Here is a 27,731-nt window from a genome sequence, read left to right on the forward strand (position 1 = left end):
ACTTGGCATACTCCTCATTCTTATAGTTATCATCAATTAGTGAATCTTTGAAAAAAATTAATACTGAAGGAGTAAGCAATCATTGTTTCTATTAAGAATTTTTTAACCCTCCAATTCATTTTTCTCTATCAATTTTCAGAGATAAAAAGGAATAGTTTACCTAAAACATTTCAATTACTACTTCTTTTGATCTTTTTTAGAGATAAAAGGCTGTTGAATTATTCCTGAGTTATTCTATTACCTGAATTGGTTTTCTTCAATTTTTTTTTCTGATTCATTTCAAAGTATAATCTGGGATTTATCATGCTATTTATGTTGAATCCGAGGCTTTTCCTGGAATGATGTTCACTGCAGATGCAAAGTTGAATGAATTAGTAGCTCTATGGACTGAGAACCAACTGAAGATAAAAGTTGACAAACATTTTGTTATTTGTATTAACTTATAAACTGTAACAAGGTACATTGCTAAGAGTGCCAGGTGTGTTGCCATGCTATCCACTAGACCTCTTTGAAGTCGATGCTGATATCAACTTGTAGATGAAGGAACTGAGGCTTTAGAGTACTGAACATTATGTAGCTTTTCTAGAACATGTTAGGAAGCAAATGGGAGAACTTTGGACTTTTGTGTTCTGAGCTCCACAACAATGGTATCATCTATTTGGGAGCTTGTTAGAAACGAAGACCTTCAGCCTCATTCATACTCAAAAATCAGAACCTTTGTTTTAAAAAGATACCAGATAGTTCAGGTGCAATGAGAGAGAAAGAAAGATAACTTTATTTTACAGATCCCTAGTTCATGATTTCTATACAGTCGTGCTTCTTAGGGAAGATAATGACTTTGAGAAAATTAACTGAATCTGATATGACTTCACAAAGACTCAAAATAATTTTTTTTCCTCTTTAGTTTTTGTTTTGCTTTTTAGTGCTGGGATCAAACCCAGGCCCTCAATCATGCTAAGCAAAAGCTCTACCCAATCTTAGCTATATCCCATTTTTCTACTTATTATCTTGACATTGTAATGTAAAATACAGTTTGTAATCAAGGGCATTTGAATTATAAAGAAAACACAAGTTTTTAGGTCTGAATTGTGAAGCATTCTACATGTTCTTTTAAAGCACTAACTCTTAAACATAAGCCACTCAGGTTTAAAAAGTAGATGTTTGTGGCAGTCCTGGGCCTAACCTGGGCCTGGGCTTATTACCATATGACAGTAATGAAGCCACAACAATGTTTATAGCATCTCAGTTCACAATAGCTAAACTGTGGAACCAACCTAGCTGCCCTTCAGTAGATGAATGCATAAAGAAACTATGGTATATATACACAATAGAATATTACTCAGCATTATTTAAAGAAAAAAAAATATGGCATTTGTAGGTAAATGGATGGAGTTGGAGAATATCATAGTAAGGGAAGTAAGCCAATCCCCAAACACCAAAGGCTGAGTGTTCTTTCTGATAAGTGGATGTTGGTCCAAAATGGGGATGGGGCATGGGAAAAATGGAGGAACTTTGATTGACAAAGGGAAGGAAGAGGTGGGGAGGGGCCATGGGGATAGGAACAATGGTGGAATGGGTTGGACATCATTACCTTGGTACATGTATGACTGCACATATGGTGCAACGCTACATCATGTACAATCAGAGAAATGAAAAGTTGTGCTGCAGTTGTGTGCAATGAATCAAAATGCATTCTGCTGTCATATATACCTAATTAAAATTAATTAACTAATTAATTTTGTAAAAAAAGTAAAGGTTAAAAGTCAAAAAACAACATGCAAATATCAGCATTTTCAGAGAGGGTTCTTGGACATAAGTTTGGAGAATGGGCAAGAAGGGATGAGACTACATTAGTAGTTCTTGAACCACGTCGAAGGCTTTAAAATGAAGACTGACTGATGCTTTCTATTCCTAGATTTTCTAATGAGCAGGTTTGTGATAGGGCCCCAAAACTTGGTTTTTAATAAATCTTTAGGTGGTGGGGATGCCTTTTGGTCTAAAGAACATAGTTTGAGAGAATAGTCAGAAATCTTTTGCATTAATCAGTACAGGATACGATAAAGAATGTGATAAATAGGCTATGATAAACAATAGAGGAGGAATGGCTTTCAAAGGTACAGAAGAGTTATAAATGACTAAACTTGATACCAGACTGAAGTATGATTTTGAAGGGGTGGTATTGTCACAGGAGGAGAAATATCTCCAAAGAAGGGTCAGAGGAGTTTTTTGAGAGAAGGGAGAACTTGACTCTGGACTAGCAGAGTTCTTGATAGATGTTTCAAAATCACATATACCAAGAATCAGAATCTTTATAAGTCAAAGGCATAGTTACACTTTTATTTAGGAAAATAAATATATATTCAAGGTGTAATGGGGGCAATCTCAGGAACAATGCCTTTGCGGGTAAAGCAAGGAGCACATACATTCAAGGGAGAATGTGGACTATCACCAGAGGGAGAAATATCAACCTGTTTGTGTGGGGTGTTAGTATTTATGAGGGACGGTTGCTAGGGGCTAGACTAGAGGTAAAGCCAGAGCTAAGTTATATAATTTTGCATCAGTTTTCCTTGTGTTTGTGCATTGCCCTCATGTTACTTCTTTTTTTTTTTTTGAGGATATTTTTTTAAATTTCAATTTGTTATATATGACAACAGAATGCATTACAATTCATATTACACATAAGAGCACAATTTTTCATATCTCTGGTTGTATACAAAATAGAGCCACATCCTTCATGTCTTCATACATGTACTTAAGGTAATGATGACCATCGCATTCTACCATCTTTCCTATCCCTATTCCTCTTTCCCTCCCTCTCCTTTTCCCCTTTGCCCTCTCTAGAGTTCATTTAATTCTCCCACACCCCCTTCACCCCCCCACAGCATATTATGAATCAACATCCTTAAATCAGAGAAATCATTTGGGATTTTGTTTTTTGGGATTGGCAGATTTCACTTAGCATTTTATTCTCCAACTCCATCCACATATAATTAACAGTTATCTTATATTTGACAAAGGCGCCAAAAAAACATACTTTGGAGAAATCATAGCTTCTTTAACAAATGGTCTGGGAAAATAGGAAATCCACACGCAACAAAATGAAATTAAACCCCTATCTCTCACCATGCACAAAACTCAACTCAAAGTGGATCAAGGACCTAGGAATTAAACCAGAGACACTGCGTCTATTAGAAGAAAAAGTAGGCCCAAATCTCTGTCATGTCGCATTAGGCCCCAACTTCCTTAATAAGACTCCTATAGCACAAGTATTAATATTAAGAATCAATAAATGGGATGGATTCAAACTAAAAAGCTTCTTCTCAGCAAAAGAAACAATCAGTGTGGTGAAAGAGAGCCTACTAATTGAGAATAAATTCTTACCACACTCACATCAGATCTCTAGATTATTATCACACTAATCTCTAGAATATATAAAGAACTCAAAAATCTTAACACCAATAAACCAAATAACCCAATCAATAAATGGGCCAAGGAATTGAACAGACACTTCTCAAAGAAGATATATAATCAATCAACAAATATATGAAAAAATGTTCAACATGTCTAGCAGTTAGAGAAATGCAAATCAAAACTAAGATTTCATCTCACTCTAGTCAGAATGGCAGCTATTAAGAATACAAACAACAATAATTGTTGGTGGGGATGTGGGGAAAAAGGCACACTCATACATTGCTGCAGCCAATATTGAAAGCAGTATTGAGATTTCTTGGAATTCGGGAATGGAACCGCCATTTGACCCAGCTCTCCCTCTCCTTGGTCTATACACAGAGGACTTAAAAACAGCATTCTACGGGGACACAGCCACATCAATGTTTATAGCAGCATAATTCACAATAGCTAAACTGTGGAACCAACCTAGATGCCCTTCAATAGATGAATGGATTAAAAAAAAGGTCACATATATACACAACAGAATATTACTCAGCAATAAAAGAGAATAAAATCATGGCATTTGCAGGTAAAGGATGGAGTTAGAGAAGATAATGCTAAGTGAAGTTAGCCAATCTCAAAAAACCAAATGCCAAATGTTTTATTTGATATAAGGAGGCTGATTCATAGTGGGATAGGGAGCAGGAACATGGGAGGAATAGACGAACTCTAGATTGTGCAGAGGGAGAGGGCATGGGGTTATTAATGATGGTGGAATGTGATGGTCATTATTATACAAAGTATATGCATGAAGATGCAAATAGGTGTGAATATATTGTTTATACAACCAGAGATATGAAAAATTGTGCTCTATATCTGTAATAAGAATTGTAATGCATTCCACTGTCATATATAAATAAAACAAAAGAAAAACAGCATACAACAGGGATGCAGCCAGCCACATCAATGTTTATAGCAGCACAATTCACAATAGCTAAACTGTGGAACCAACCTAGATGCCCTTCAGTAGATGAGTGGATAAAGAAAATGTGAGATACACACACACACACACACACACACATCAATCACACACAATAGAATATTATTCAGCATTAAAAGAGAATAAAATCATGTTACTTCTTTAGACAAGGTTATGGGTGTGAGCCAAGGGTACATCACTCAGGAGGTACAACTGTTCATGGGTGCTTTTTGCGTTTCACTTCATGGGTATTTTCTGCATTTGAATGGTTCATGGGTACCTTTTTTCTTTTTCTTTTCTTTTCTTTTTTTTTTTTTGAGACTCATTATCTCTCTCTCTTTATTCCTGAATTCCTTTCCCAGTAGAACTGTACAGAGATTTCTGGTTTCCAACTTGGGCAGGTAGATGAAAGATAATGGTATCCTTATTTCATCATATAGAGTAAAGAAGGAGAAGCTAGCTGGACGTTTTGGAGTGGACTGATAAGACCTTGGTCTTAGGCAAGTCAAATGGACATTTATGTGGGTGATTTAAATGGAGATATCAACTGGAAAACTTCTGAATTAAAGATATGGGCATGTATGTCCTTACAAGAGAAATTATCATAAAGGGAATGTGGTACAGAACTCTGGGATATGCCAATACGAGACAAAATCAGAATAATTCACCTTCAAAAGGATTGAGAACTGGCAGGATCCCTGGAGTAGGGTATCGCTATGAGGGTGCAATCAACATGTCAACACCAGGGGGAAGTCAAATGACACCTGGACTCAAACATGTCCATTGCAAATAGGGGCCAGAAGACGACAGGAAACTTAGTAGAAGTTGCTTTGTCAAGCAGCTCAGATGGGACCCAGTTTATACTTACCTGAAGTAAGATACACTTTTTTAGAAAAGAACATATGCTGTCTTCTTTTTTGATATTAAATTTCTGTTTTTCAGCTCTGAAGAAGATATGCTATTGATAGAAATGCTTAGCTGAACTAGTTGATGCATATTCAAGTTTTAACCTTATATTTTAGGTGAAATTTAATGTTTGAAGATCAAATAGAGAATCAAAATTTATATATTGTATTCTTTTTTTTTCCCTTTGAGAAAGGAGTACCTTTGTGAGATATTGTCACTTTACCATGGAAGGTTTTTAGAAATGACAGGAGGTTTTGTGGTTAGTCTTTCTGGAAGTTTTATTTTATTCTCCACCATCATCCCTGTTGGGGGACAAGGAATGCAATTATTATAAGAAGATTGTTTTACTCTGTGACTTTGTGTGACAGCTGGGTATGATTATTTTATTAGTTTCTTGATTGATCCAACTGAAACCAAAAAGAAAGACAAGGTCAACAAAGGCAATAGCTGTTAGGGCAGCTGTCAGTTCTGGTAATTTGACCATAACCACTTTTCTTTCCTTTTCAAAACTCTAATGTTTTCCTAAGCAGATTTAAAACAAAACACAGAGAGTAAATAGAAATTGCTTCCACTCAAGGATCAGGACCTGGGATAAGAGTTTCATAAGCAGGATTTATTGGTGGTGTGTTATTTTCTAGAGAACATGGTTAAAATGTGTCTGTTCTATAGCAGCCTACCCACCTCTTTTTTCAGAAACCTTCCTAGCTGGGTGTGTGTACTGTCTTCTAAGTTCCTCTGGACAGCTGACTTGAGATTGAACTGATGTAGTCCCTTCAGTCTGATGCTTCTATTACTCTATTAATTAGTTGGAAAGTTATCCATAAAATGTGGGTCAAATGCAGAATAAGAGGAACTGCCAGTAAAATAGTGAGCCTTCTAAATGACCCAAATAAAAGCACATTTTCTGTTTATGGTACAACTGATCTGATCTAACAGATTCTCTGTGCATGTGCTTTTACTTCGCCCTTTGCTTATTGATCAGTTTTTCACAGAATCATAGTAAAAAAGGAATACTTTAAAAATATCTGACTACAAATGATCAAATGTACAATTGTTATTTCATAGAGACCAAACTAATTTCCTAAACTATAAGAAAATTTACTTGTTGACAGGTCAGGCTCTTACAAGACTGGTAAAGAATATGACTTTTAAGATTTATTATATAAAGCCCCAAAGCTCTCTTCAAACAAAAATCAGTTTTAAATACTTTAAGGAATGACATAAGGTGTTTTCTCTTAATTTGTTCTTCATTTAGGATTTTAAAATGTAAGTACATTGGAGTTCAAATTAATGTTCCCTTTTCCTTTTTTTCTTGAGCAGGTTGTCAAGTTATTAAGCAACAAAAGATCACAAGCAGTTGGAATCTTAATGTCTAGTCTTCATCTAGATATGAAAGACATACAACATGGTAAGTGCAAAAAATAAAAATCCAAGTATTGAATATTAAAATTTGTATATGATGGATTGGTTGGGAGGTATGATGTTTCTTTGGAAGTCTAAAATCAAGATGCCATCATGGTTAGGTTCTATGAGGGCACTCTTCTGGGTGCAGATTGCCATTTTCTCCTTATATTCTCATGTGGCAGAAAGAGTCTGAGAGAATTCTTATAGGTCTCTTTTATAAGGTCATGAATCCCATTCATGAGGACTGTTCTCAAAATCTAATCACCTCCCCAAATCCTTACCTCATAATAACATCACATTAGGGGTTAGGATTTCAACATATAAATTATGGTAGACAAAAATATTTAGTCCATTGCAGATATATTCAGTCTGTTATTAATAAATATTTTTATATCATAAGAAGTGCAGTTGCACTGTGATCTGTAAGTAATTAGACCATATCTGAATTGTTTATTTCTGGATGCCATGCTCAAAGAATTATTGATATATACAAGTGTGAGCCAGATAGTAGGGTCTCTACAGCCATTAAAAATACCTAGGGAAGTTAATCCACAGGACAAAAAAGTTGGTTGAATATTAGTTATGGGTTTTTGATAAGCTAAAATAAAGAAGAAGTAAACCTAAAAGTGTCTACCAGAACAGCTTCAATCAATGTAAGATTCACGGGAAATCTTGTTTTAAGTGTTGTTTTAAGAATGTTCTTAGATTATGATATGTCTAATATTAACCTAGATATTCATGCTATAGAAATCATCATTTGTCTCAAATGAGGGAACATGAGCTATGTTCCCTTAGACCTTCAGTTCGAAGATACTATAAGATGCTGAAACACTAAAGCAATTTTCTTATGTATAAGTTTTTAGAGTGGAAAACTGGTCCTCCTTCCACTTATTTGGGACAACTATAGCATAAATTTTTCTACTTTAGAAGAATTGAATTATTTTATCTAATGTATATGCATATACATGTATGTAGACAGACACATACATATATACATATGTATACACACATAAATCTACATATGTGTGTGTGTATCTAAATTTTTTTGGTAGTACTAGAGGTTGAACCCAAGTCCTCACATATGCTAGGCAAATGCTCTACCACTGAGCTATACCCCAGCACTTTTTTTTTCTATTTTGAGATGGTCTCACTAAGTTGCTCAGACTGGCCTCAAACTTGCAATCTTCCTGCCTTAGCCTTCTGAGCTTCTGGGATTACAGGAATGTGTTATCATGTCTGACTTAATTTATATTTTTAACAGGCTTATAACATATTTTCTATATTTGGAATAAGGGTGGTTTCTAACATTTTCTAAATGGCCTTAGGGTCTTCCCCTGCCCTCCCCCCACCACCACCACTTCTTTATTTTGCAGCTCTAGGGATTGAACCCAGTGATGCTCTACCACTGAGCCACATTTTATTTTTATTGTGAGACATGGTCTTGCTAAGTTGTCCAGGCTGGCTTCTGACTTGAAATCCTCCTGTCTCAGTATCCGAAGTAGCTGAGATTATAGACATACACCAGTGTAGCTGGCTTTTAGTGTTAATATTTTAAAACTTGAATTCTACCCTATAATTGACAGAAATTCCTATCACATTTATGCTGAGAGATATTGCCCAAAGGTGTAGAGAGGAATTAAATCCATGTTCTGGATGTCCCCTAAGCTGCCCCAGAGCCTTAGAATAGATTAAGCAGATTGAATTATCCAATGGAATGACAGTTTACCTATTAAAGAAATATGGTTTTAAGTATAACACAGACCTTATAAATCATGAAAACATTTAACTAGCTTTCTGGCTTACCCACCATGAATGTGGATTCTATTTGTTAGGCCTAAAATATTGTGTGGAATAATTCATAAATAGCGCAAGTGTGGTATGCCCTGTCAATTGATGAGTAACTCTTAATCACAATTAAGTTTTTATTAAATGGTTTTGATGGTGAGGAGACTTCCTCAAGCTGAACCATTTGGGGTAATAGTCATAGAGAAGAATGCCAAGGCTGGCGCCAAGAAGTACTTGGTGTTTCTAAAGCTGGCAGATGTATCCCTGTTAAGTCATAGAATGAAATCTGAAAATAATGATATGGTCCTTTCCTTCAGTCAAATATTCAGCTTGGGTTGAGTTAATAATGAGAACCTTATGAACAAAGGAGTCCGCCTGACATCTGTGTCTGTGGTACAGCCAGCGAGAGTTCATTGAAAATTTGCTGGCTTAAGATGCAACACTAACAATAACATGGCATGAACGTCAGTAGTTGAAGGGTCACACAGAATTATGCATAAACTTTATCCTATTAGGATGTAAAGCCATTGCTTGAATCCCACTGAAACACTGCAACCCCATTTTCTAAAACACAGGCACCTTCAAAGTCTGAAGCAACAAGTAGCCAGTGCCTATTTGTGGATCAAATCCTCTTCTGCCTCAGTGTACTGTCTGGAGCCATGATTTCCATGTGGGAATCACTTGTAGCCTCTAGAATAAACTTTGCTTCTCTCGAGATATGCCTCCACTGAGGATTCCACAGAAGGATAAACATCATTGATTTGAGATGTCGAAGCAGTCACAGAATTTATCCGGTCTTCCAGTGTTATTTTATAGAAGAGCAAACTAAGATCTGCTAATGGTCCAGTTGCTTTCTCAAGCTCATGTGGCTCTCTAATGGAATAGACTGAACTTGCACCAGACATTCCACATCAGCTGTGGTTGTTCTTTCCCATTCATTAGATTCTTGGGCTGATTCTTCAATTTTGTGCTTTTCCTACAATCAACATTAGTATATCTACATACTACATAATATTGTTCGAATAAATTTTTCTAAAGCCTCAGAGTGGATTGTTTTTCCAGAGGTAGCCTTTTCCCTGCCCATTAAAAAATTGTCATAACCCACAAGTCAGTCTAGAAGTTGCCAGATAAATTCGCTGCTACATTCCAGCAGCTCAGAGTTTCACTGTAACTTTCACACACACACAATTAGTTATTTGTGGCTGCCCTGCTATATTTACTGGTGCTATTTTCTCCCCTTCTCTCCTTCCCTGTCAAAACTCTAGAGAAACCTAAAGTTGAATTTCCTTTGTAATGTTTCTATTTTAAAGTGTTCTGTTAGAGTCAGGAGTATCTAATTTTGGATTCTAGGTGTCAAAGGTCTAATCGAAGTGCTACTACCTTCATGCACCATATCATGCTCAAGTGAATGCAGGTTATTCTCACAACAGCAGTTCCACAATTCTCAATGTCACAAAAGGTCAAAAGACAGAAAAAGAAGGGATTAGACTCTTTTTAAAAAATTTTTTCTAATTAGTTATGCATGACAGCAGAATTCATTTTGATTCCTTGTATACAAATGGAGCACAACTTTTCATTTCTCTGGTTGTACATGATGTATAGTCACACCATTCATGCAATCCTATATGTACTTAGGGTAATGATGTCCGTCTCACTCCATCATCTTTCCCACCCACAGACCCCTCTCATCCGCTTTCTCCCCTCCCAGGGATTGGAATCTTAACCATGTCTATCAGTGCAGTAAATATAAGCAAGAAAGCTGTATGCAAGTGTGTGTGTGTGTGTGTGTGTGTGTGTCAGTGTGTATTTAAAAATCAAGCTGCTGGAATGAATGTACTTCTACTTCTAAAGCAACCTGTAGATTTTAATAATTTGTTAGCGTGGGTGAAACTACCTATGAAAAATTTCACTCTGATTGTATACAGTAACTTAAAATCTGAGATGAAGGTACATTCCACAAGTGATTTGCCTTTTTTGTGTGGTAGGACCTGGGGATCCTTTAGGTTTAAGATTACTTTAAATCAAGTTTGAGGGTCATTCCAGGCACTAAATGCATAGCCCTGCATGGGTTGGTTTCCCTGAGTCTGCAGGCTTTGATTACCAGTTTATTATGGACAAGGTCTAGAATCTGTACCTTGGGTGGATTTTGAGCTTTGATATTTGGTCCCTGGTTCCATGAGGTTGTCAACAGAAAGTTCAGACATATTGGGATAGGTTAAAAGTCTCAATGTCACTTCTTTGGTGCCTTTATGATACTTTACAAATATTTACATATATTTGTGTGTGTGTGTGTGTGTGTGTGTGTAACACAAATATTTGATCTAGCATTTTAAATTGTTCAATGTAAGAGGATTGATTCAAATAATATAGCCTGTTATTTCCATAAATTGGTTTTGAATCTATTCTACAGCTTTGTAATGGTAGTTTAGTTTTGGAAAATAGATTGAATTTTTTATGCAACACTCAGTCCATATTCCACGATCAATGTGATATTCATACATCTTAGGTTCATTTTAGTAGATAAGAACAGCTGCAGAAGAATTTCAAATTTCATGAGGCTTAGCTTTATCTCCCCAATCCAATGTCACTATTCAGTAGAGATTTCATATAGTTTGTCATTCAAAATGGATTATTTTGATAGAGGAAATGGTGCCTTCAATAACAATTCCTGGATAAAAAGTGTAATGGAATTTTGCAGGTACATCAGTATTACTGTCACTCTGCTGCTAGCTCATACTGAAGCAAGATTCAGATCTAATTCTCCCTATAATACCAATATTTATTAAACATATCTTTTGGCCAGTAGGAACAAAATTGTCTGAAAAACCTATTTTGTAAATTTGAAGTTGCCTGGCTCTCTGTTCTTGTAAATATTCTCATCAAGATTTTATATAAAAGATTTATTTGTTCTAGACAGATGCTAAAACATCATGGAGGTAGGAATCTGTTACTCTTATAATTTGCACCAGGCATCAAGAAATCCAATGTCTGGATCCAAATCCAATGTCTTAGATCCCAATGTTTCATAAAGATCCATACCGTAGTGGCAAATAACTGTAATCCCAGTGACTCTGGAGGCTAAGGCAGGATGATCACCAGCCTTAGCAACTCAGCAAGGCCTTAAGCAAATTGGTGAGATCCTTCCTCAAAATAGACAAAAGGGGTTAGAGGATGTGGCTTTGTGGTTAAGTGCTCCTGGGTTCAATTCCCAGTACCCCCCCCCCCAAAAAAAAAAAAAAATTCATGCATAGCCTCTACTAGACTGTCATATTCTCTAATTGAAGGGAATAGGGATGGAACATCTCTAAGATATTTTTAGATAATCTGAACACCTTGAATGACTAGTTTAACTAAGGAGAGTCAATTGCAGTCATTGGTATGCTAATTTAAAAAGCCCCTATTATTGATTTAGATAGGAATAATGAGCAGTGTTCATTAGCTGCCTTTGGAGTATGGTCATGGTCTTTTTACCTAAGGCTAGACAACCATCCTTGAGGTATGGAGCGTTATTAGTAACACAGAGAACTACCCTTAACGTTGGAACTTTAACTGGATCATGCTTACTATTGCATTTCTTCTGCAAATATATTTTAAAGTAGATTATAGATATTGTAACAAGGGATAACTAAAATTTATGTAGTAATCACACCTAGAAATAACTTTCACTATCCTACAGGAATGGCAGGCTCAGGGTAATAATGGCCCTAGATCCTCCCTGCACTTCATGTCTTCCTTGTTTGAAGCTAACTGGAATTGTGGACATGTAGGCAAGGAATGCCCAATTTTATGTCCTTTTTAAAAAATTCTATCTTGTTAAAACATGATTTAAATAAATCATATGTCCTGAAATTAAATGATATATAGTCAATGAAATCATGGTTACTTTTATTCTTTGTTCTCTAAGCCTAGTGACTGCTTTTTAAAATACTTTTTATTTTTTAATGTATATATAAATTGTATATATATACATTTATTTACTGAAGCATACCTTACAAGACCACCAAGCATGCTCATGGATTTATATCAGAAATCCAGTAAAATCTCAGTCTATTAATTGCAGTTCCTCTTTGGATCCTGCATCATGTTGCTATTATTTTGACCTCCCTCAAAATGGAACAGAATTATCCTGATAGTTGTCTAGGAAGGAATTATCTAATGTAGCAGGTATTAAAAATAGAATTATATGTATGTTTTAGTTAAGTCTTTTTTTTTTTTTTTTTTTTTTTTTGCTGCTGTGACTAAAAGACTTGACAAGAACAATTGTAGAGGAAGAAAATTTTATTTAGAGGCTTGTGGTTTCAGAGGTATGAGTCCATAGGCACCCAGATGCACTTTTCGGGTCTCAGGGTGAGGCAGAATGTCATGGCTGAAGAGTGTGGCAGAGGAAAGCAGCTCACATTATGATCAGTATGCAGAGAGAGGCTCTACTTGCCAGATACAAAATATATACCTCAAAGGCACACCCCCTCCCCCATGCCCACCCTCTCCCACCATGCCCTACCCACTTTCAGTTTCCACTCTGCTGATACCATCAGGGGATTACTGCACTAACTGGGTTAAGGCTCTCATAACCCTATCATTTCTTGTCTAAAACTTCTTGCATTGATTGTCTCACATATGAGCTTTTGAGGGGATACCCAAATCATTACAAGTTCCTCTCCCACACCCCTCCCTCTCTCATTTATAATTTAATCTTTTTATTAGTATGTAAAGAGATGAAGCTAAGTGTTGGTTTGAATTTTACTTCTCTTTTTATCACCCTTCCCTCTAAAACTATTGCTGATAGTTGTGTAAAACAGCCCATAGGAGGAAAGTTAATCTCTCAATTTACAGTGGAGGAATTGAGCCTTATACAATAAGCCCATAAGAGATTTACATAATAGGGCCAGAATGAGTATCCAGCTCTTTTGACTCCTGGTTCAATGTTCTCTGCTCTAGGCAATGTGTTAGCTTGTAGAATGAGGATATGTTTTACCCAGTAGAATGAGAGTGTGCAGAAACAAAACCGGCACAGGATATAGTACTTTAATCAACTACTATTTCATATACCAGTTATTAAAAACATTGGAAAATGTAAATTTGGCAAGTTCCACTAATTGTGCGGAGTTATCTTAGATAAATCCCCCCTCCCCCGTTTAATTATGGGCTGTTCATTAGAGAAATAAAGTTATGAATTGTTTTTTTCATCTGTGAATTAAATGCAAAAAAATACTTTCAAGAAAATTCTAAATGGAGTTGTTTGTTCTTGAATGAACCAAGCAAAGATAACTGAAATACAGAATTACAGTAAAAGTAGTTTGGACTAAGATTATCAACAAATGAAGCAAATTGTGAATACTTGTTAAATGAGCATGGTGCGTGGATATGTAAAAGTATTGTCTCTTTTCTAGGTATGTTATCAATTGCTGTGAAAGAATAAAAAAAAGTAAACGGCTGACCCTAGTATAGTTTTTGAGGATGCTAACTTTCAATACTTGCTTACTCTCTCAGTATGTTTTTATTTTTTTCCTGTGTCACCCTAGCACCTCTACTTCCCTGGGTTTTCCCTCTCTTTTCAAGTTGGTATCACAATGTTACAGACTGAATATTTGTGCCAAATTCATATGTTGAAGCCCAACTTCCAATGCTATGGTCTTCGGAGGTTAATTAGGGTTCATGAAGTAGGGTCCCCATGATGAGATTAATGCCCTTTTAAGTAGAGAGACCAGAGCTCTTTGTCTCTCTTTCCTACTGCCATGTGAGGACAGATTGAGAAGGCAGCCTTGTACAAAGGCCTCAGTGAGACCTCACTAGGAACTGAATTGGCCAGCCCCTTCATGGACTTATAGCCTTCAGAACTGTGAGAAAATTTTGGTTGCTTAAGGCCCCCAGCCTATGGTATTTAGTTATGGCAACCCAAACTAAGACAGATTTGGTCCAGCTGGGCCACTGGCTATCTAGCTGGACAAACCTGAACAAATTGTGTTTTTATTCTTTAGTTTCTTTAATATGAAGAGGTATTAAATGAGTTCTTACATGTGAAACATACCACACCCCTCAATAAAAGCTAGTTGTCCTCTCCTCCTACATTTCTTAGAAAATGAGCTTTGTCTCCAGACTTTGGATGCATTTGAAACTTAGAGCCTGGGCATCTAATGAGAGAGAGAGAACTTAGAGATTTTATTCTTCCTTGATTACTCTGAATCGGTCATACTAAAAGCACTTGCCATGCGAAAAGAGCGAGTAGAATGCAAAGTCTGTCCCTTCCAATGGAGTTTGAGAATATGATAAGAGGGAAGAAATGGGGCTTTCAGTTCAAGGGGAACATATCTGAGTTCTGCAGTTTAGGTTTTCAGTCAGTGTTGCTGAAATACCAAGTTTATTACTTACTTGGCTGCACTCTTTTCTGTTTTCTGAATGAAGATATATATGATAGTTATTTATATTAGCAACTCTTAGAAGTTGAGCATGGCTATATCATTGGACTGCATTTTATCTCTGGAGAGCAAATTGTTTTGGAAACTTGAAAAGCTGAGGGCTACTATACTTGTGTGGTTCTATAAACATTGTCTCTGTGCTATGTATGTCATTTATACTCCACATCCATAGCTCCTGGCTCTGGGTGGACATGAAGGGAGCAGTGTAATAGAGTTTGGCTTTGCTGGGAAATGAATCGTGGTAAGGGACATGAGTAGAATCTAAGTAGGGTCACAAACAGAGGCTTCTATTCCCTCCTTTGACATTTTATTTTTCTTGATAGTTAAATTAGTTTCTAGGAATGAGTATGGAGTATTCTTCTTTAAAAATACAGAAATAAAATTGGGTGCGGTGGTACACACCTGTGATCCCAGCTGCTCAGGAGTTTGAGGCAGGAAGATAACGCGTTCAAAGCCATCCTCAACAAAAGTGAGATGCTAAGCAATTTATGGAGACCCTGTCTCTAAATAAAATACAAAAAAGAGTTGGAGATGTGGCTCAGTGGTTAAGTACCCCTGAGTTCAATCCTGGGTACCCCTCACCAAATATGGAAATAGTGTTTCTGAATCCTAGGAAGGTTGTAAGATTATTTTATGGTGACTTTTCATATGTGTTTGGAAACCTACATATCTAGTAGGGCTGCCACTGAAAAATGTTTTTCATATGAAATTTTTTACCAAACAAGTAGTAGGTTACAAACTCTAGGTCTTTTCCTAGAGTTTCTGGTTTCATTCTTGGAGACACAAGCTTTTTTACTTGCCTATTGATTACCCCAAGAAAGTTTATCCATAATCATTTGTTTATTTTTGTAATATTCTCAAAAAATTGGATTCAGTGTGGGCAATGTTGTTTTTTCCCAGTAGATTTTCCAGTGTCTGGCTTCTTTATGAAACTGAGGTTTACAAGGCTCGCTTAGAAATTACTTCATGGCAACCCCTACCCCCCAGTTTTAACCTTTATTTTAAGTGTTTTCCTCACATGGGATATAGAATTTTAAGACCTGTTTATTATATTTATTGAAACATTAAAAATTTAGTAAATGCTGTTGTAAGGTTGAGTGAATGGTTTTCATTGAAATGTAAAGTCACTTAGAATTAGAAATTTGAGAAGAAAGTGGGCTGCAGTGAGCCCATGTAACTTTTTCATCAATTGTAACCTTGTAGTGGAGAAAAGTACACATGAGATAGTATGTTTTCATTAAAACCTACTTTCAGAAATTTAATATCAGAATATGCTTTAATTTAAACTAAAAGTTCATTACCTAGAGTTTTTTTTTAATAAAAAGAAAGACCTCATACATCATTATGTCACACATAGATTATTAAATCAAGAAAAAATGAACTATTATAAGCCTTTCATTGCAGGCTCAGCAAAAAACCTTGGGTTGAATGTAGCCTGTATTTTTATGATGTTGTTCTACAGTTGGACTTTTCGATTACTTTTATGGGAAGAAGGAGCATAATTCTTGGGACTGTGTTGAAGCTGTGAATATGGTTATTCTCCCCTTCATATATGAATTATGTATCATGTATTTGTTTGTATGTTTGTTTTCACTGCCCCATAGACCCTCCAATGGAAGGAACTCTGGAAACCTGGAGACAAGAGTCCACTGCCGCTCAGCGTATTATAATACTATATTTGTTCTTTACAATCACTGGGTGATTGTTGAAAGAATTACCCTTGACCACATGGGGCACATATGGAGGTAGAGCTCAAATCTGAGTGCAGAGCACTTAGTGTGAGCTCAAAATTAATCATATCAGCTTTGCCCCTTGAAGTGTTGTGTATTGTTAAGGTGTGGTGTTTGCAAAAATAATCCTTTTGCATGATATTTGAGAGGGTGGGATTTGAACTGTTGTTTTAGGGGGAGGGGAAGCCCTTTTGATAACTTTGAATTCCAAAACTGGCTTTTTAAAAATTGTATGTTTTGATAAATGCTTCTCCAGCATCCCAGAATAGCCACTGTCAAGATGCTTTCTGGATTTCTTCATTCATTAGATGAAGGGAGGATCCGAGAGTGCTAGAGGAAAGGAAGAAATGATTGCACTTTCTATCTTTGCCTATTGAGCTACATGTACCCTATTTTTTTTTTTTTTTTTTTTTGAGAGAGAGAGAATTTTTTAATACTTATTTTTTAGTTTTTGGTGGACAAAACATCTTTTTATTTTATTTTTATCTGGTGCTGGGGATCGAACCCAGCGCACCGCACGTGCCAGGCGAGAGAGTGCTACCGCTTGAGTCACATCCTCAGCCCATGTACCCTATTTTTACAAGTTGTATCTAGAAGTATAATCACAGATATTCCCCTAAGTTCAGTGTGCTGAGACATCAGGTCAAATTAGAAAACACCAAAGTTACTTAATGGCATGTTATCCTTTGGTAGAACTGAAGGGATGACATTTTATGCTGATGGCTGCCTTGCATCTTTCTTTATGGTCAAACATGAACATAACAGGATTTTTATTTTCTCAGTAGCACTTTTCAGTCAAATATCTATGAGTACACTTTAAAATTAAAAGAGTTTTAATCAGATTATTATGGATACATGATTAAGAAAATAAATTGTCCAGAAAGACTTAAAATGAAAAAACCACAATAACCAGTTTCCTGAATAAACTTTGTCATTTCTGTGCTATTCTGTAAAGGAATAGTTTTTTCCTATGTTTTTAAGCCACTCAAGAATAATAGCAGTCTCATTTGAGGAAATGGTAGAATTTAGAAAGGCTTCTCTAGCATTTTAATGACAACATGCAGTTCTTATGAATTAAATTGTAATGAGAATTAATGAATTGAGTGGGATGTTAAAATAGATTATCCACTGAGTTCTATTAATGCAGGTTTTTTTTTTAATGGTTCCAAATTTAACAACATGCAATTGCTGGTAAAATCAGCTAACACCTGTAGTTGTTACTGTGCATGTCTACAACCACTCTGTGAGGTAGGTAATGTTGTTATACCTGATTTAGGGATGAAAAACCAGTCACAGAGTTGCAAAAGAACCTCAATCAGCAACCACTGGGCACTGATGTAAACACAGGCAGTCTGGATCCCAGTCTATGCTCTGAACTTCTGCTGTACTTCCTGAGGACTCAATTTTAGCAATTGTATCAGTGAATTAAGCTGGAAATATGATGCATGATTGTTTTTTCCCTTCATGGTTCTTAATTATAAAACCAGCCTACTAGTTTGAGGATATAATTGCTACATGTAGCACTCTAGTGTTGTTCTGGAATGTGCACATCATATTGTCTGTGAGAGAGAGATGGAGAGAGGAAAAGAAGTAGAAAGAGGAGGAGATGGGAGTCACATGGACCGATAGAGACTAAAAGAGCTGTTGTACAGGTCATAAAGAGGTCACTTGATGGATATACTGGAGGATTTACTATAAAATTCCTTTTGTGTCTTCACCTGAGTTCCATGACTCTGGTGATGCTCCGGTTTGCTTTGTCACATGTGAAAGCCATAGAAGGGTGGCAGACTTCTATACCAATTACAGGTTAAGGAGAAGATTTCAAAGACTGTGATCACCTTTGTCAGATATTTTCATGTGAATATTAGGTTATATAAGAGTGACTAATTTTGCTGTTGGAATCCTCTGTTTTCCCCACAAAGAAAGGTGCCAGCATTACATTAAATCAGGGAGGCCATGATTCATTCCTACTACCTCCTTTCCTTACATTAATCCTTTCGATGTTTCATCATTCATTCACTCAAATTTTACTGTGTGCCATCTCTCTGCCAAGTTCCATTTCTGGCACTGGATACAAATGAAAACATAGACAAAAAAATCTGGGTCCATGTAGAGCCTTCGTTCTAGTTGGGGGAAGGACAATTTTTTTTAAAGGAAAATATGTGGTAAGTCAAATGGTAATAAGTATCATGACAGGGGAGAACAAAAGAACGGAATGGTAATCAGCACAGGTTGTTGAGAGGCGAAGGAGGAGTCAGGGAAAGTTCGAGAAGAAGGTAACATTTGAAGGGACTATAAGAAAGGAAAGTTGTAAATATCTGAGGGCAAAACATATTCCAGAAAAGCTATAGTCAGGTACAAATGTCTTCAGGCAATGAGGTCCTGGTACAATAAAAGACTCAGTCCTCTCTCTTCCTTCTTCTTTCTTCCTGATGCTTTTTGAACCCAGGGGTACTCTACCACTGAGCCACATCCCCAGTCCTTTGTATTTTTTATTTTGTGATAGGGGCTCGTTAAATTACTGAGTCTTAACAATCATCCTGTCTCAGTCTCCCAGTTGCTTGAATTACAGGCATGCACCATCATGCTATCTTAAGACCACCATGTTTCTGAGTGTGTCTGGAGAAAGTACTCATGGGAAAGAGAAGTTGGAGATGTGTTTTGGATATATAATAACGATGGGGTAGATCATGTAGGGCCTTGTTAAACTTTTTAAAGACTTTGACTTTTATGCCAAGAAAGGTGAAATACTAGGAGAGGTTTCGGCAGAAGAATAATGAGCCCAATTTATGTTTTTATCTTTGCTCTGCTGCCATGTAGAGAATAAGAGTTGAGGGAAGGAGACAGGAGGACCAGAGAAGAGAGGTATCATAGTAATTCAGGTGCAAGATCCTAGTGACTTAGGACCAGGGCGGTCAGAAAAGGTGTGTAAGACAGCCAGGTATTGCACTACATACAACAGTTGAAGGGAGTACAGGCTCCAAAGATCACCACCAAGGTAAGGACAGCTGACCCTCCACTGCTGGTTCAAACTGCTCTGCAGCAGTGAAAGTGAGGACAAGCACCTGTTTACAAAGTTGTAACTTAAAACTTTAAAGAATGGACACTCTACAGTAAACATGAACATATGTGTATTGCAATAGGAATTAGGGTTCAGGAGACCAATGAGTAATTACAATTAGAAGTGAATAATTTGTCTTAAAAGTGCAAACAGTGCATTTTTGGAACTATTCTAAACACTGCAAACATTTCAAAAAACAGCAAGGCCAAGTGGAAGGCTGGCCTTGAACAGGCTTCAGCATTCCATCCACTGGAACACAAGCAAAATTGATAGTCTCCTTTCTCAAGGAGACTAGGCAGTGGGTTTACTGAAACCTGAAGATTGGAAAGTGTGAGGACAGGACAGTAGGTAGAAGGAAAATTCCTCTAACAGTCATCTTTCCATTTTATCAGACACCTATGGAATTTTAATTAAAGCTCAGAAACATAGAGGAATTAGAACAGTGATAAATCCATGATATATTTCAAAACTTTCTTTACCCAGAAGCAATGTTTTATTCATTAAAATAAATCCTAATATCTGAGATTCTTCATTCCTCTAGACAACAAAACATTAATTCTTATACACCAATACATACACCAAGAGAAAAAAAGGAAACCTTCATTAGCCAAATGCAACACAACATACACATGAACTAGTATACCATATTTTTGCACCTATTAATCATGTTTATCTAATAAGTAAATGTGATATTTTTCTCAAGGGGATTATGGTAATATTATATGGGTGTTATGTTTTTCATAGTTTAAGTGTTTTAGAAAAGTAGTCATGAAGCACAAATTAGTTAAGGTTATCTCTGAAAGGCATTACCATAACATGTCTAATATTGGTACTAAGTTCTAGTCTTCTCAGTCACATAAATTCACAACTAAGGTTTCTTTATTTTTTTAATGATTTTTTTTAAAACTTTCAATGACCAAACTGGTTTTTTTTTTTTTTTCTCTTACTTCAACATGTCTGAAAATATATAAATGCTCAAGTAGAATAAAGAACCTTATTTTTTTAGCAAACGTTTAGGTGATTTATATTAAAAAGTGTTTTTTTTTTTTTTTTAATTTCTTTAAAACTCTGATTAACATCATTCTTTTGGAGTTTTCTTTCAAAGTGAGACATGATTATATAGAATTAGATTGAAAAAAATATGATTGTTATCAGTATGAAAGATATTTTGGCATGAGAAATTTTAGAATTCTGATAGATCCCGTACTTATGGAGCAACATATATGCATACATTCAACATGAAATTTAATACTGTTTCTCTTTTGGAGCATGTGTTAGAAAACAGTGGCAAAAGGGATCTCAGAGTTAGGGTCCTATTTCCAGAGGAACTTACTAAGCTCTCTTTTACAAGAGTGTAAATGTTTACCTAAGCAAGAAGGTGAAGTTCGTTATGCCCAATAAAGGACATTTTGCAGTGCTGGTTTACAGAAAACATTCAACAGACAGTGAATGTTTTACATGAAGTACAGTGCGTTGTTTGAAATTATTTGCTCATCTATACACTATGCTTAAAATAAACACTATCTGGGAGTATGCCAGACTTTTTTCTACCTCCTTTATTCCACACCCTAGATTTTGTCACCTGCCAAAGTCAAGTAAATCTTATCTAAACAGTTGAGATAAGCACTGAGTTGTACCCAGTATGGTCAAATCAACAAACCTCTCCAAAACCAGAAATGAAATACAATATCTCTAGATTAAACAGTCTACAATGGCAATCATGTTTGCATTTAAAGATTTTATTCCAAAAGCATTACAGTCTTGGTATCCACTTTCTCCCCTGCCTAGACAAGAAGGCGACATACTGACTCAAACAAAATGCATTTGTTCTCTAACAATTTAACTTGTACAGCTCTTATAAACTAGGCCAATAGGTGTATGAAACCTGCTGACTTAATCAGTAACTTATGTCATTAATCTTGTATAAGCAAGTATGCTTGAGATGCGCCAGTGCTGGACTGTGTATCAGATTCTAGTTTTTTCCTACAGGAAAATCTTCCTTTATGTAGCCTAAGCTCAAAACTTTCAGAATCCTGGCCTTTCATTGTCTGTACCTTACAACAAACCCCACCATGTTAAACTTTCTGAAAAAGATAATATAATATAAATGTATATAGCTTTCTAAATTATAGAATACTATAAGAATACAGTTTTCTTCCTTGTAAGGACATACAATATTTTAATTGTTTGCCAAGAAGTGTAAACTCTAAACAAGGGAAGGAACTATGCATGTCAGATTACCACTGTATCCCCAGGATTGAGAAGGATATCTGGTTGTGATTCACTTTGTGGCTATTTGTGCAATGAATGAATGCATGATGTTTTCAAAAAGATATTGTTTTCTTTGCAGATGAATATAAGTATTTTGTGATTATTGCCTCGGTTACTGATATTTAAAAGCAGGTTTCTGAAGTGAATTTATGTTTTTCCATAGTGAAATGGTTCTCTTTTAACTTCATACTGTTTAGGGCTGGAAATGTAGCTCAGAGGTAGAACCCTTGCCTAGGATATGCAAGGTCTTGGTTTAATCCAAAGCATCCAAAAGCAAAACAAAAACCATCATATTGTTTTATTAACAAAATTTTTATTTCTATTTAACAAGGAACGGACACATGTCATTTTATCACTGTCATCTTTTGAAGGGATACCTATCAGGTATTATTGACATTTGTGCATTTCTTATGGTAGAGAAATTCCTAGATTGCCTGATGACTTGAAATAACCCATTTTCTCATTGTTCTTTAAGCAAATCTTCATGTGCTGTGGTTAAGCTTATACCACAGCTGAAAATTAGCCCACTTTGATATAGATGTATGATTTCAATGTTTTGCCTTTCTTTAATTTTTAAGGTTTAAACAATAATACAAAATGTACTTTCTTATTATGTAATGTATATTATGTTTTATAAGACCAAATGTATGAGAGAATTAAGGGCCTTTCATTTTTGAGTTTCTTTTATGGCAAACACCATATTGCACATGATAGAGGAATTACTTTTTTTTAAAGAGAGAGAGAGACAGAGAGAGAGAATTTTTTTTTTAATATTTATTTTTTAGTTATTGGCGGACACAACATCTTTGTTTTTGTATGTGGTACTGAGGATCGAACCCGGGCCGCACGCATGCCAGGCGAGCACGCTACCGCTTGAGCCACATCCCCAGACCAACAGGAATTACTTTTATTTTTTTTTTATTTATTTTTTTTTTAATTTTTTATTGTTGGCTGTTCAAAACATTACATAGTTCTTGATATATCATATTTCACAATTTGATTCAAGTGGGTTATGAGCTCCCATTTTTACCACATGTACAGATTGCAGAATCGCATCAGTTACACATCCATTGATTTAAATATTGCCATACTAGTGTCTGTTGTATTCTGCTGCCTTTCCTATCCTCTACTATCCCCCCTCCCCTCCCCTCCCCTCCCCTCCCCTCTTCTCTCTCTGCTCCCTCTACTGACATTCGTTTGTCCCCCTTATATTATTTTTCCCCTTCCCTTCACTTCCTCTTGTATGTACTTTTGTATAACTCTGAGGGTCTCCTTCCATTTCCATGCATTTTCCCTTCTCTCTCCCTTTCCCTCCCACCTCTCATCCCTGTTTAATGGTAATCTTCTTCTCATGCTCTTTGACCCTACTCTGTTCTTAGTTACTCTCCTTATATCAAAGAAGACATTTGGCATTTGTTTTTTAGGGATTGGCTAGCTTCACTTAGCATAATCTGCTCTAATGCCATCCATTTCCCTGTAAATTCTATGATTTTGTCATTTTTCAATGCAGAGTAATACTCCATTGTGTATAAATGCCACATTTTTTTATCCATTCATCCATTGAAGGGCATCTAGGTTGGTTCCACAGTCTAGCTATTGTGAATTGTGCTGCTATGAACATCGATGTAGCAGTGTCCCTGTAGCATGCTCTTTTTAGGTCTTTAGGGAATAGACTGAGAAGGGGAATAGCTGGGTCAAATGGTGGCTCCATTCCCAGCTTTCCAAGAAATCTCCATACTGCTTTCCAAATTGGCTGCACCAATTTGCAGTCCCACCAGCAATGTACAAGTATACCCTTTTCCCCACATCCTCGCCAGCACTTGTTGTTGTTTGACTTCATAATGGCTGCCAATCTAACTGGAGTGAGATGGTATCTTAGGGTGGTTTTGATTTGCATTTCTCTGACTGCTAGAGATGGTGAGCATTTTTTCATGTACTTGTTGATTGATTGTATGTCCTCCTCTGAGAAGTGTCTGTTCAGGTCCTTGGCCCATTTGTTGATTGGGTTGTTTGTTCTCTTATTGTCTAATTTTTTGAGTTCTTTGTATACTCTGGATATTAGGGCTCTATCTGAAGTGTGAGGAGTAAAGATTTGTTCCCAGGATGTAGGCTCTCTATTTACCTCTCTTATTGTATCTTTTGCTGAGAAAAAACTTTTTAGTTTGAGTAAGTCCCATTTGTTGATTCTAGTTATTAACTTTTGTGCTATGGGTGTCCTATTGAGGAATTTGGAGCCCAACCCCACAGTATGTAGATCGTAGCCAACTTTTTCTTCTATCAGACGACGTGTCTCTGATTTGATATCAAGCTCCTTGATCCATTTTGAATTCACTTTTGTGCATGTCGAGAGAAAGGGATTCAGTTTCATTTTGTTGCATATGGATTTCCAGTTTTCCCAGCACCATTTGTTGAAGATGCTATCCTTCCTCCATTGCATGCTTTTAGCCCCTTTATCAAATATAAGGTAGTTGTAGTTTTGTGGATTGGTTTCTGTGTCCTCTATTCTGTACCATTGGTCCACCCTCCTGTTTTGGTACCAGTACCATGCTGTTTTTGTTACTATTGCTCTGTAGTATAGTTTGAAGTCTGGTATCGCTATACCGCCTGATTCACACTTCCTGCTTAGCATTGTTTTTGCTATTCTGGGTCTTTTGTTTTTCCATATGAATTTCATGATTGCTTTCTCTATTTCTACCAGAAATGCCGTTGGGATTTTGATTGGCATTGCATTAAACCTATAGAGAACTTTTGGTAATATCGCCATTTTGATGATGTTAGTTCTGCCTATCCATGAACAGGGTATATTTTTCCATCTTCTAAGATCTTCTTCTATTTCTCTCTTTAGGGTTCTGTAGTTTTCATTGTATAAGTCTTTCACCTCTTTTGTTAGGTTGATTCCCAAGTGTTTTATTTTTTTTGAAGATATTGTGAATGGAGTGGTTGTCCTCATTTCCATTTCAGAGGATTTGTCGCTGATATACAGGAATGCCTTTGATTTATGCGTGTTGATTTTATATCCTGCCACTTTGCTGAATTCATTTATTAGCTCTAATAGTTTCTTTGTAGACCCTTTTGGGTCTGCTAGGTATAGAATCATATCATCTGCAAATAGTGATAATTTAAGTTGTTCTTTTCCTATTTTTATGCCTTTAATTTCTTTCGTCTGTCTAATTGCTCTGGCCAGTGTTTCGAGGACTATGTTGAAGAGAAGTGGAGAGAGAGGGCATCCCTGTCTTGTTCCAGATTTTAGAGGGAATGCCTTCAATTTTTCTCCATTCAGAATGATGCTAGCCTGAGGCTTAGCATAGATTGCTTTTACAATATTGAGGTATGTTCCTGTTATCCCTAGTTTTTCTAGAGTTTTGAACATAAAGGGATGCTGTACTTTGTCGAATGCTTTTTCCGCATCAATTGAGATGATCATATGATTCTTATTTTTAAGTCTATTGATGTGGTGAATAACATTTATTGATTTCCGTATATTGAACCAGCCTTGCATCCCAGGGATGAATCCTACTTGATCATGGTGCACAATTTTTTTGATAAGTTTTTGTATCCGAGTGGCCAGAATTTTATTGAGGATTTTTGCATCTAGGTTCATTAGAGATATTGGTCTGTAGTTTTCTTTCTTTGAAGTGTCTTTGTCTGGTTTAGGTATCAGGGTGATGTTGGCCTCGTAGAATGAATTTGGAAGTTCTCCCTCTTTTTCTATTTCCCGAAGTAGCTTGAAAAGTATTGGTATTAGTTCCTCTTTAAAGGTTTTGTAAAACTCTGCTGTATACCCATCTGGTCCTGGGCTTTTCTTAGTTGGTAGTCTTTTGATGGTTTCTTCTATTTCCTCAATTGATATTGGTCTGTTTAGGTTGTCTATATCCTCCTGACTCAATCTGGGCAGATCATATGACTTAAGAAATTTATCTATGCCTTCACTATCTTCTAATTTATTGGAGTATAAGGATTCAAAATAGTTTTTGATTATCTTCTGTATTTCTGAAGTGTCTGTTGTGATATTGCCTCTTTCATCCCGTATGTTAGTAATTTGAGTTCTCTCTCTTCTTCTCTTCGCTAGCATGGCTAAGGGTCTGTCGATTTTGTTTATTTTTTCAAAGAACCAACTTTTAGTTTTGTCAATTTTTTCAATTGTTTCTTTTGTTTTGATTTCATTAATTTCAGCTCTGATTTTAATTATTTCTTGCCTTCTACTTCTTTTGCTGTTGTTTTGCTCTTCTTTTTCTAGGATTTTGAGATGAAGTATGAGATCATTTATTTGTTGTTTTTTTCTTTTTTTAAGGAATGAACTCCAAGCAATGAATTTTCCTCTTAGAACTGCTTTCAATGTGTCCCATAGATTCCGATATGTTGTGTCTGTGTTTTCATTAATCTCTAAGAATTTTTTAATTTCTTCCTTGATGTCTTCTATAACCCATTGATCATTCAGTAACCTATTGTTCATTCTCCAAGTGATGTATTCTTTTCCCTTCCTTCTTTTATCGTTGATTTTCAGTTCCATTCCATTATGATCAGATAGGATGCATGGTATTTTCTCTACTCCTTTATATTGTCTAAGAGTTTCCCTGTGACATAATATATGATCTATTTTTGAGAAGGATCCATGTGCTGCTGAGAAAAAAGTGTAACTGCATGATGTTGGGTGGTATATTCTATATATGTCAATTAAGTCTAGGTTATTAATTGTGTTATTGAGTTCTATAGTTTCCTTATTCAACTTTTGTTTGGAAGATCTGTCCAGTGGTGATAGAGGTGTGTTGAAGTCTCCCATGATTATTGTATGGTGGTCAATTAGACTCTTGAACTTGAGAAGAGTTTGTTTGATGAACATAGCTGCACCATTGTTTGGGGCATATATATTTATGATTGTTATGTCTTGTTGGTGTATGGTTCCCTTGAGCAATATGTAGTGTCCCTCTTTATCCCTTTTGATTAACTTTGGCTTGAAATCTATTTTATTTGATATGAGTATGGATACTCCTGCTTGTTTCCGAAGTCCATATGAGTGATATGATTTTTCCCAACCTTTCACCTTCAGCCTATGTATGTCTTTTCCTATCAAATGCGTCTCCTGTAGGCAGCATATTGTTGGGTCTTGTTTTGTGATCCATTCTACTAGCCTGTGTCTCTTGATTGGTGAGTTTAAGCCATTAACATTTAGGGTTATTATTGAGATATGGGTTGTTCTTCCAGCCATATTTGTTTATTTATGTTACTAAACATGGTTTGTTTTCCTCTTTGATTATTTTCCCCCCTTTAGTGTCCTACCTCCCACTGTTGGTTTTCATTGTTATTTTCCATTTCCTCTTCCTGTAATGTTTTGCCAAGGATGTTTTGAAGAGATGGTTTTCTAGCTGCAAATTCTTTTAACTTTTGTTTATCGTGGAAGGTTTTAATTTCATCTTCCATCCTGAAGCTTAATTTCGCTGGAAACACAATTCTTGGTTGGAACCCATTTTCTTTCAGTGTTTGAAATATGTTATTCCAGGATCTTCTAGCTTTCAGAGTCTGTGTTGAAAGATCAGCTGTTATCCTGATTGGCTTACCCCTAAATGTGATCTGCTTCCTTTCTCTTGTAGCTTTTAAAATTCTCTCCTTATTCTGTATGTTGGGCATCTTCATTATAATGTGTCTAGGTGTGGGTCTCTTATGATTTTGCACATTCGGCGTCCTGTAGGCTTCTAGGATTTGGGGTTCTGTCTCATTCTTCAAGTCTGGGAAGTTTTCTCGTATTATTTCATTGAATAGATTGCTCATTCCTTTGGTTTGAAACTCTGTCC

At 36.2% G+C, this 27,731-nt stretch overlaps 1 protein-coding gene across 2 annotated transcripts in view; it reads left to right on the top strand.

Moving 5' to 3' along the window:
• Fmn2 (formin 2) overlaps window positions 1-27,731 on the top strand; it is a 377,915-nt gene that overhangs the window by 156,046 nt on the left and 194,138 nt on the right. For both annotated transcript variants that reach the window (XM_046432483.2, XM_058575194.1), the window contains exon 7: window positions 6,596-6,683. In XM_046432483.2, the coding sequence (XP_046288439.1) occupies window positions 6,596-6,683 (88 nt within the window). The remainder of the gene's footprint in view (window positions 1-6,595; window positions 6,684-27,731) is intronic.

The sequence above is a fragment of the Marmota monax genome, unplaced genomic scaffold, assembly GCF_021218885.2.
Source record: "Marmota monax isolate L192 unplaced genomic scaffold, Marmota_monax_Labrador192_F-V1.1 WCK01_AAM20220418_F8-fsc00090, whole genome shotgun sequence".
In the NCBI taxonomy this organism is placed as follows: domain Eukaryota; kingdom Metazoa; phylum Chordata; class Mammalia; order Rodentia; family Sciuridae; genus Marmota; species Marmota monax.